Genomic DNA, 11,543 nt, shown 5'->3' with positions numbered 1-11,543 from the left:
CCCGCCGTTGCTGCTGCTGCTTCTGACTCGCCCCCCCCCCTTTGCCTTTTCTCTCTCCCCTGCCCCTCTCCTTCTCGCTCGCTGCAAAAAGAAGACCCCTGGCTTGGCATGGCAGGCCCTGGCTTTGACCCTCCATCGGGGTTTTCTCTCTCTGCAGCTGAGCGCCCCTCTCTTTCTCCCGGGGTCCACCTTTTGCCTCTCCCCCTCCCCTTTCTCCAAAATATCCTCTAATGCCCATCGCAGACCTTCTCTACCCCCTCCCTCCCAGTCTAGGCCAGCCTACCCCCTGCCAAGACACCTTTTATGCCCGCCTGCCTTCCCTCGATGCCCTCCCACGGGCAAGGAAGGAATGGTCTTTAAACAGCACTATCCTTCCAGTCGTTCTGATCTGGTAGACAAAGAGTGAGGGGGGAAATGGGGTGGTGGTGGTGATATTACAGCTTTAATTGTTGTCTGTCTGTTTAGGGAGGGGGGTAGAGTTAAAGAGAAAGAACTGGGGTACAGGTATTCCTAAAGGTTATTTCCTCCAAAGGAGGAGTTGGGGGGAGGGGAGCAGAATAAGCTCCCTTTAAACCCCTCTCTCTTTGATTCCTCACCCCAAGCTCACCTCCTAGTTTATCCCTTGTTGGGCAGCTGGGAATTTTCTGACTGGGCTGAGCCCCTCCAGGAAAGGGGGTTGAGGGAGTGGGGCTGCCTCCTTCCATCTGACTTGAATGTACTTTTGCTTCCTATACACATTTTTCCTCCTGAGGCTGGGATACTGTTGGGGGGATGGAAGAGGCTGTAGAGTTTACAGGGTGTTGTCTGTTAAAGGGTCACTTTATGCACCCCTTGCCCCCTCTCCCTGTTCTTTTTAAAGCACTATGTGTGTGTGTGTGTATGTGTGTGTGTGTCAAATTCAAATGAACTATTTAAGTATTGAAAATGCCATTTTTTAAACAAAAAAAGTGAATGGAATGTGGGTTTGCAATTTCCAGGTCCTTCTAGCTCACCCTGGGAATGTAATTTTGGGAAAGAGGGCTATCGGGCATCAATCTGGGGTGGTTTATTTTTTAGCACAAGAGCAATTCTTTCCAGATTTGCAGAAAACAGTGTTTTACTGAGTACTTTTTATAATGTGATTTTTTTGTTTGTTTGTTTTATTTGGGGGTCACTTAAAACTGAGGGGGAAAGAAAGCAATTTGCCCCTTTCCTTTTCTCCTCCTGGTACGTGCATGTCATTTGCATGTCTTGCTTTGTTTTTCTTTCCTTTTGATTTTTTTTGTTTTTAATAAATGCTCAGATATTTAAGCAAAAGGATGATTATTATTAAAATAAAAATTTGTTGCCAAAAGGTTGTGTTTTTCCAGGTTTGATGTCTGCATGTTAAAAACAGTAAAACAAAAAAAATCTCAGAGAGAAAATGCAGTCTAATTTATGTGAACTGAAAGAAACATAAATCAGGTTTAACTACAAAAAAAATCTAAGGGAATGATATTTTTTGAAAGACTTTTGTATAAAGTTGAGTACTTAGAAAAAAAGACAAACCAGATGTAATATATTTTGTGGATGTTTTTATTTCTTGGATTTATAGTACCTTATACTAAGGTTAAAATGCTTGATATTGTGAAAAAGAAAGTGATAATTTTCACACACATTTCATTTGCTCATTTGTCACGTTGTAATGCAAATATGATAGTTAATGCATACAGCATTTTAAAGGGGAAAAATCAGAAATTTTGAACTGATGTCTTGTTGTACCATTTGCACTGTGAGCAAATGCTAATGCAGTAAAGATATTGTGTTTGCTGACAATCAAATCCTTGTAGTAACTATCTTTATTTTTTCCTTTTAAAATATAATTATGTATGTTACATGTTATATATTAATCTGATTTTAAGAAATATTTCATATGTAAAGGAAAGAAAATGCTTATAATGGGATTTTTAGGCATGATGAATTCTTGCAGAGCTTGATCTGGGCTTGGTTACTGTGTGCTGTCTCCTTTCTGGCACCATTTATTAAGTGTATGTGCCTGGTCTATGAGTTGCATTTCTCTCTGGGTCAGTATGCAGGGGTCAGAATAATGGCAGTTTTTTAGTTGTTGGACACTTTGGATTCTTCTTGTTTCTTGTGCCAAGTATTCTCTGTCACTTCCGTTTCATTCCAGAAGTGGCAAAAATGGTAGAGAACATGGATTAGGGCTGCGAGTACAATCCTAAATATGTATACACAGAATCAATCCCACTAAAATTCAACAGGACTCACTCTGTAGTTAGGCTTGTAGCTAAGCCCATTTGTTTGGATTTGTTTGAAATAAAGGTGACTTACTTCCTAAGTAACCTTTTTGGTTAGGATTGGACCCAATTCTCAGCCCATTGCGTGCCCTCTAGATGGCATCTAAGGAGCACTAGCTCTGCCATTCTTATAGTGCCTTGGGTATTGTTTACATTTTGTGCTGTGAGATCTTCTCCAGCCTAAAATGTACAATCTGGAGCATAGATTCAGGTGGATAGCTATGTTGGTCTGAAGCAATAGAACAAAGTTTGTGTCCATTGCCATCTTTAAGACCAACAAAGTTTAATTCTGGGTATAAGCTTTTGTGTGCATGTACACTGCTTCAGAATAACAATCCACAGTAGTTGTTGTCTCCTTCTTAAGGTTGACAGTGCCTTGGCACAAGGACTGGGTTGCCATAAAGCATCACATGTGAAAAGACTTTTATCCTACCCAACCCACTTCCATTTTATTCTTGAAATCAGTTGAGAAGGCCACAAAAACCATATGACTGCACATTACTCTTTAAGGGAAACATTTAAATTCCACAGTTGCACTGGCTGGGGTGAAGGTGGGAATTCATTGCAGGGCTTTTTTATGCTCAAACAAAGAGGGGGTCTTGTGGCAGCTTACAGATGAACACATTTCTTAAGCCTTGAATGGGCTAGAGTCTATTTTCCCAGTTACATGAAGTGGTTTCTCAGACAGTAGACACGTGCATGTGTGCGCATGCGCACACACACACATGAATACTTGGTTAAAAGGCAATGAAATGCAAACGTTTCTGACATTTTAACCCACTGTCAACAATCTCTCATAACTATATTTGCTGTCTGAGAGTTCACTTTATGCATCTGACAATATGGGCTTTATCCCACAAAAGCTCAACAGATCTGTTTGTCTTTAAAATGCCACATGACTCCTTTTGTTGTTATTGCTGACACACAACTAGCACAGCTGCCCTCCTGGAATCTGTTGCTTTCCCCAAGTCTCATTACTCCATATAGAGAAAAAGCAGAAAATATTACCATCTTGACAACCATGTGGCAGGGTTGAAAATATCCATACATAGTTTTTAGAAATGACAGCAGTCACTCGGGAAAAATCACAGTCCTTAGAAAACTGAGGATCACATGAAAGACATATTCCAATTTATGTTCAGGCTAGTATGACTCATTGGGGTATATAGCAATCACTATAGCCTTATTGTCTTTTCATAAATGATTATAAAAGGCCATAAGAACTTTTGGTGGAAGAGGCTACAAAAGAGGGAGAAGAGCACATTATTTGGTGATCTCCCCCTTGCCTAGAGAGAACAGAACTCCAGTGCTGGTATTTCGGTTTTGTCTGCCCCTCTTACCTTTTCAGGTATTTTGGAAGCAAATGTCCCAAGGCCTGCAAATTCAGCTGATGTTTGTAAACTGCCTGGGCTACAACATGAGTTAGCTTGGAAGCAGTAGGTTCTCAAGAAGTTTGTTTCACTCAATGAGGATCTGTCAGCTGAAATGCCATTGTTCTGTTTTGTGGATCATAAATAGACACATGAGTCTGAAATATGCCTATTTTGGGCAGAATTATGGCCACTTTCCTTTATAATCATGAGGTAAACCTTTTCCTGTGGTGTACTGCTTCAGTGCTGTTCTGTGCTGAAATGCTGGGAATCCCTTCCTCCTCCTTCCCTGTACAAAGAAAACTAGCATGACCGGAGAAATTATTTGGCCTAGCTTTCTCTGGCATGCTAGTTTTCTATTTGCAGGAAGAAGGGTCTTTTCCCCTCCCATAGTGATCAGTGAAACATGCAGTGCTCTTAGCTCCACACTGAAATTGTACAGACCAGGGAAAGTTTTACTTCATGATTTGGCTGATTGTTTAAACTGACCCTTGGCGTAGTTCAGCAATCGCAAACAGGATGACTAAGTCTACTTCTCTGTCTCACCAAAGATTCGGCAATTCATTTCAAAGTGAAACAAATCCTTTCATCTGCCCACAGTCACTTTGAAAGCCACCCACTCCCCTCACTGGCAGGATTTGGGTGCCCCCTCATTGCTTCCTTCTGGTCTTAGGGGATCTGCTGTTTGTATTTTGAAACAATTAGCCATTCTTGTCTGATTAAAGCCTATAAAGCTTACCTTTTAGTGACTAAGAGCATAGGTCCTTCCAGCCCAGTATTGTTTATTGGCTGGCAGTGCCTCTAAAAGCAGTAGAAAATGACAGGGATGATTTGTCAGAGTTGGCCTTCAGTCTGATCTCACTTTAGCCATCCCCATCTCCCCTCTTAGTGTAGAACCCACACAGTGTTTCTAATGCTAGACTTTGGTCCCTTTCTTGAGTGAAGGAGAATAGGTGTTTGGGTGTAGTTGGCTATAAGACACCCAGACTTTTGCATGTGTGTTTGCCCCGTCTACATGAGTGTTTTAATTTATTCTTGGTGCTTTTGAATCTTCTTTCCAACCATTGGGCTCCCAGGGTGACTTACAAGCTACAATAATATAACGTAATAGATATTCCGTTCTGTTTTGACCAAGTGGAATATTTGGGGATGGCAGTTCCTGACTTCTTCAGAAGAAAGTCAGTTCTAAAAAGGGTTTCAGCTTCAGGCAGTCCAAGTGGGGGATGCTAAAAGGGGAGTTGCTCTTTCAGCTTATGATCTCTCAGGATTTGTGCTAGCAATAGCTGGTGGCTGAGATGAGTAGCCAATAGAAGGCAGGGCTGCTTGCCTGGTATTTTCACAGTCCAGGTGCTGAGGAACAGAATACTGATGTCTGTTTTGCAGAGCTGAGTGGTTGTGAAATCAGGGATTTCCATTTTCTTCTAGGGAGCAGTGCCTTTCAGGAAAAGGGAGCATTTAAAAAGAAATACAGCTTAAGCAAACCAACTCAGCAATTTTATTTTCAAAACTTTTATTCTGCCCAAACCATGATATCACATGCCTTTTTACACTGAAAAAGTGAAACACAACTTTTCTCTGGATCTACTTGTTCTTATTATGCCTCATCAGAATCTCTTGAATACATTCTGCCCATTTGCATTATAATCACCTTGGTCTCTTTTATCAGGTTTGTCTACCCAAAGGCCCAGCAACTTGTGATCCCCACAAAACTGAATGCACTGCAATTTACTTGACAACTCCTCTATTTTTGCAACTCTAGGCAGGCAGGCAGCAAAAAAAAAAAAAAAGGCTTACTGGACCCCTGGTGGGCATAGCTGGTGGGCAGTGTTCAGCTTGGTGAGTCACAAATTGAATGGGCTATACACTTCTAGGAAAAAACAGGTTCCCAAGAAATCAATTACTTCTTTGAGATCAAACAAGAAGCTCATGTAAAAACTGGGGAACCAATGCTGTAATAATAATAATAATGTATATAGTGCTTTCAGTGTTCAAAGCATTTTACACACAATCTTGTAGTCAGCCTTATAACACCCTGTAAGATAAGGCAGTACTATTGTCCCTAAATATGGGGGTGGGGGGCAGCTAGGAAACAATGGCTTGCCTCAGGACAAAATCTGTGTAATACCAAATTGACACAAAACACTGTGCAAGCTTTGGAGATCACCAGAAGGCCACTTAAGTGAGTTTGTGGCAGATGAGAGATTTGAACCCAGAGTTCCCCCAGTTACAGATAATTTTCTTAGCTACTGTGCTACATCAGCTCCAGATCTTAACATGGTGTTGTGAATAAGATCATTCTCCACCTTCAAATATTTTACCTGGGAGGACTCTTTCCATTGGTATCTTACAAAGGGCTGGTCCATTAGGAGAGTTTCTGTAGCAACTGGGCAGATCTCATTTTTCCTGAGTTTACCTAAATGGTTCCATAGTCCATGGTTATTAAATTCCTTGCAAAATATTCTCTTTGTAATTAAAGGTGGTTATTTTTTCGCCTTTAATAAGTGGAGCACAGAGTGCTTAATTATCAGGCCTTTACTTAGTTTTTCCATGGGCTGATTTGGGATGGTGTTAAGTGCCCCAAAGACTTGGTTCAGAGTGAATTCAGAGCATTGTGTGCTGAACATTGTCAAGTGTATGTTTTTATCTTCCATCCACTTCAGTTTTTTCCCATTCTTGAACTTCTGTTCTCCTTGTCGAAGGCCTTTGTTTTCTGAGAATGTCAGAAAGGAATGGGGATGGGCAAAGTAGCGAGTATTGTCTCCTGGCAGAGATTAAAACAGACAGGGATGGAAAGTTTGTTGCTCTGTTTTAGGACAAGGCAGGCAGGCAGTAGCAAACTGCCCTTTTTAGCCAGAGTTCCAAGTAGAAATTATCTGGCTTTTGAATGTTACCCTTTGGGCTTCAACACATGTCTAAGAGTCTCCATGTTCTAAATTTTTGCGGCCATATTGTGAATTCATATCTTTTCAGCTGTCCACTCTTGCATTGGTCACAATGGCTTTCCTTTATTTCTGATTTGTAAGTGTCCCCTACTCAAGGAATAGTTTTGTTCCAAGATCACATCTCTCAAGTTGCACATTTTTGCAATTTCTCCAGCCTGGATCTATCTTAGTTTCTAACCTCTCTAGATCCTTTTACGCTAATCCTTTGTCCTCGTTGATGTTAGTAACACCTCCCAGTTTAGCATCATCTGCAAATGTAATTACCGTGCTGTTTACCTGCTTGTCCAGATTGCTAATAAATAAAGCCAGCCCTGGTGCTTATCCCTGCAGATCCCTTCTGGACACCTCCCTGTCATCGCGCAATGCCATATAGCATTACCCTTTGTCTCTGCTCTCCTAGCGCTTTCTTGAGCCATGTGACCAGTCTTACATCCAAGCCAATTTGAATTAACCTCTCAAAAGAGATATTGTGAGGCACTGAACCAAGTAATTTCCTTCAACATATAAGAAACAAAGCAGGGACATATATAACTGCATCACTCCCTTTCACTGAGATTTCAGATACTGAAAATATGCTGTGTATGGGAATGCTTTGGAATGGGAAAGTATTTCACAGGAATCTGGCATCTATTACATTTGTAACTTGCCCATCTCCCAAGGAGCTCATGGCTTTTTCCTCCTCCATTTTATCCTCACAACAACCTTGTGAGGTAGATTAGGCTAAAAGCATCAAGGTCACCCATGATCTGAGTGGGGATTTTAACCCCAGTCTTTCCCAAGCCTACATTAGCACTTTATACCACACTGAAAGAAAGTGGTATTGATCTTTCTTGGAGGACAGTTTTGGAGCCAGAGGTCATCATATGGTCAAAACAATCTTGCTGCTGAGTGTTCTTATTATTTGTCCTATGCCATCAATGTATGTACAGTTATACCAAGTATCTTCCCTGAATGAGGAAAAAGTCCCTTCTCTGAGGAGTTCAGAGTCCAAATTAAAATGGATGGGGAACACAGTAAAGGCAGGAATGGAGGAGAGTTAAGGATGTGAAAGCTTATGTATGTTGTATGAATATGGTAGCCTTTTACAATCGCCATTGTCTCCCCCCCCATGTAAAAACACACTGCAGTTGGATTCTGAATGGGATTTTATTTCAAAGGTGGACGGGGCTGCAGTTTGCTTCTGATCCTAGCACCATCTCAGAAGCATGCTTTTCAAGCCACAATCCAATTGAACCACAGTTATTTGAACCTTGGGTTGCTTTCAGTCTTATGGAGTTATTAAATGGAACTGCTTAAATCTAATTGCATAGCAGCCTGATCCATTGGACTTCTCCCCTGCTTTGCTCCCCAGAGAAAGTCAACTGAGATTAGTCTCCTTCTTTGTTTTCCTCCCTGATGCCCCCCCTCCGCCGCCGCCGCCGCAGCCCCACCTCCACAGGATAAACCAGCACTGCCAGTCTTCTCTTTGCCAATCAGATTTGTGCTTCCCCACCTTCTCCCACAGGTGAATTTCATCACCTCTGTGCAACCTGCAAGTTACTCCTTCCAGATCTTGATCTCCAGCCTGACCTAATACTGATACTGGTAGCAACCCATGCCCCGCCTTCTTCAGTTCCCATTTCTCCTCTTATCCATGTCAGTCTGCATTCTCAGGTGCTCACTCTCTGCTTATCCTTTTGTGTAATGCTTGTATGTTAAGCTGAGCTAAGCTCTCGCAGTGAGCTCTATATATCTGCAGAATTTCTTCACTGCCTCAAAGATTTCTTTGCTAGGGATCCCCCCTGGTAACATCTGGCTTAAGTTTGCCTTTGCATAACATAACCCGCACTGTCTCAATATCTTCCCTCAAAATTTGCTTTCTGTCCCCCTTGTGCTTCACACACACTCTAGGATGAGGTTCAACCTGCCAACCTCCTGCTCTTTTAATCTGCCTGTGTGATGATGTAGACCTTTGTAGCCCAGTTTTCCTGCATGTTTGCAGCTTTTCAAAACTGCCCTCCTATTTCTGTGTGCCCAAGAACTCTACCTGCCCTCTGAGTCTCACATTTTGCACTCTAATTCACCAACGTTTGCAAACAGAAGTCTTTCATAATCTGTTTATAGAAACGCTTAACTAGTTTGGGTGTTAGGAAAATGGGGTCTTTCCTTTGTTCTGTCTCTTATGGCTTTGATATGTCTGAGAACAGCACCAAATATATGCCCAGACACCACAACTGGCTCCCAGGAACTAGCTCCACTGCAACATGTAAAGTGGCTTTCATGAAGACCAACATCTGGTGAATGCAAGTGTGTGTGAAGTGCTGTCAAGCAGCATCTGACTTATGGTGACCCTATGAATTAACGATCTCCAAAATGTCCTATTGTTAAAAGCCTTGCTCAGGTCTTGCAAACTGAGGGCCGTAGCTTCCTTTATTGAGTGAATCCATCTTATATTGGGTCTTCCTCTTTCAACTTTTCCTAGTATTGTTATCTTTTCCAGTGCTGTCTTCTCATAAAGTGCAATAGCCTCAATTTGGTACTTTTAGCTTATAGGGCCAGTTCAGGATAGATTTGATCCAGAACAAATTTGTCTTTTTGGCAGTCCACAGTATCCGTAAAACTCTTCTCCAATACCACATTTCAAATGAATCAACTTTCTTCGTAGCCCCAACTTTCACACCCATACATTGTAATGGGGAATGCTCTAGTACGGTGAGTGGATAGTGTAAAAAGAAGTTAGTGGTACAGTATTTCTTCTCAATGTGTCCGTCTGCCCCTAGGCAGAAAAGGAAACCAGCAAGGGGCTGAAAGAGCTATACAGAAAGGAGAATATGGAGATTGGAAACACTTAGTGATCTAAGGTAGAAAGAAGTAAATAGCCAAATAGCACCAAGGTGTTGTTTAAAACCATACAAAGCATGCCCTTAGATATCCGCTAAGGGCCCAGCCCGCTCGGGAGTCCAAACTGCTGCTCGACTGCAAATGAGTTTGGCTTGCCGGCCCCACTGGCTAGCCAGAAAAGCTGGGACGAGTCGCACTGATACATTCCCCTTTCCAACAGGATGGCTCAGGTAGTTGTTCCGCCGTCCACGCCAGCAGGGCCCGTTATTTACCCAGAATCCTTTCGTGGCCGGGCCTGGGCTGTGGCGCTCTTCTTGCTGCTGCTGCGTCTCCGGGCCTCTTCTGGCTTTGCTGTTGCTCCGCGCCCTTCTCCTCATTTCCACCCCTCGTGCCTCTCCATCCATCTCTTCCTCCCCATGGAAACGCTTCCCCCCCTCCCCGGCCCGCTCCTTCCAGCAACTTATGGCGCTCTAACGCAAGGCGTGCGCGCAACTCGCGTGTCGGGGCAGCCTCTCTCCCCAAAGCCAGAGAGGCCTTGGAAGGCTGTGGCACCCGGCCCCTACAGGTTTTTCCTCGGAAGGGCGCTTACTCCCGAGGAAGCCCGGAGAGGAGCGCCCACACACAATCTCGCCCCGACCCGTCCAAGGAGGGCTGGCAGCACAGGAACTGCTCTCGTGGGCCGAAGGGGGCTCTCGAAAACGGCTGGGAAGGCGCGCCACAGTCTTGGCTTCCTCGCCCTTGTCAGAGTTCGCTTTCCTTTGGGATCTATGGGACACGCGCTTTTCCTTCCAGTCGCTCCCCGAAGTTAATTCGAGGCGCTCTCCGCTTCGGGAACGCCCGTTGGATTCGAGGCCCGCGGCGCAGAAGCGCTTTTTGCGGCCAGCGGCCGCTTGCGCTGTTCCCGTTCTTTTCGGCGGTGCTTGCGCAGGAGAAGCTACCGATGACTTGTGGCTTCTTGAGGGCGCATCCGTGCTGAAAATGATCTCCAGAGTAGGGTTTTTTTTAAAAAAAGCACTGGGGACATAGTAGCGCTTCTTAAACTCCATAGTGCTTCTGAACATGTTTGGGTTGCTCCACTGCATAAAATCAATCCTGTTCCTTGGGTATAAGGAGCGGAGTGTTCAGTTCCTTTCCCCAGTAAAGGTTGGAGCAATTAACTTTTTTTTTTTTTAATCCCAAACGGCTAGATGAAGTAAATCTGCGCTGCATTACCTCTTCCCCCACCATCGTTCTCCGCTCGGCTCCAAACGTGCTACTGAAAATAACTTCAGACAACTTTTGCACAAATTGCCTCTCCTGACTTGCATGGCGGACGATTTGGGAGAAAGGCAGTGAGTTCTGGCGCTAAAGCGCGGTTTGCACCTGCAGACCTTTGTTTTCCAGGCAAATCTACGCAAAATATTCTCCGTTAACAGATTGTGCATGACTTTTTTTTTTTTGTCTTTCCCAAACAGCTTTTCGGACACTGCACCTCCTCGTGTCGGCTCTTATGGCTCTTATCTTTCTCGTCGTGCGCAGAAAGGCGTGCCCCCCCACTCTCTCTCTGTATGTGTATGTGTGAGAGAGAGAGGAGGGGGGGAATGGTTGTCAATCTGGCATATCGAAGCCAAATTGCTAAGCAGCCCAGCTCTGAAGAATTTCCAACTGAGGCAGACTAGGAAAAGCAAGATACTTTCCCTTGGTTTGCAGGGGGTGATGCAAAGAGAACAGAACAGATCCATGCTATAACGTTTGCTGGTTGGGAACTGAACCTCTTCCTTTTGGCAGTATTCATCTCAAAATCAGTATTTTGTGATTATGATATTCCATTTATGAAGCACATTTAAGTGTACAGCATACTCTGCACTTCATTTACTGCCAGAGACTAGTAGGGGGTCAACACTTGCAGCCTCCAGGGTCAAACTCTGCCCTTGTCCTGCCCCTCCTCCCATTTGCGGCCAAAACAAGCAGAGAAAAGCTGGTATTTACAGAACCCTGCCAGCCCACCTGTTCTCTTTTTCATGTTAAAAGGAAATTAAAAAACAAGTACCTTAAAGTTTTAACATTTTGTTGTGCCATAACTTTGTTGTGCCATAATTTTTTGTGGACTAGTGAGCCCTCACAGCAGTGGGCTCTTGTGTATGCCACAATAAGAG

At 43.6% G+C, this 11,543-nt stretch overlaps 1 protein-coding gene across 1 annotated transcript in view; it reads left to right on the top strand.

Moving 5' to 3' along the window:
- EGR3 (early growth response 3) overlaps positions 1 to 3,702 on the top strand; it is a 7,912-nt gene extending 4,210 nt beyond the window's left edge. Inside the window, exon 4 of the mRNA XM_015414187.1 lies at positions 3,625 to 3,702. Coding sequence (XP_015269673.1) covers positions 3,625 to 3,702 — 78 coding nt within the window. The remainder of the gene's footprint in view (positions 1 to 3,624) is intronic.
- Positions 3,703 to 11,543: the final 7,841 nt, after the last annotated feature.

Source organism: Gekko japonicus, unplaced genomic scaffold (assembly GCF_001447785.1).
Source record: "Gekko japonicus isolate JY-2015 unplaced genomic scaffold, Gekko_japonicus_V1.1 scaffold9, whole genome shotgun sequence".
Taxonomy (NCBI): Eukaryota; Metazoa; Chordata; class Lepidosauria; order Squamata; family Gekkonidae; genus Gekko; species Gekko japonicus.
The sequence above is the reverse complement of the archived record's forward strand: the minus strand, read 5'-3'. Positions and strand labels throughout refer to the sequence as shown.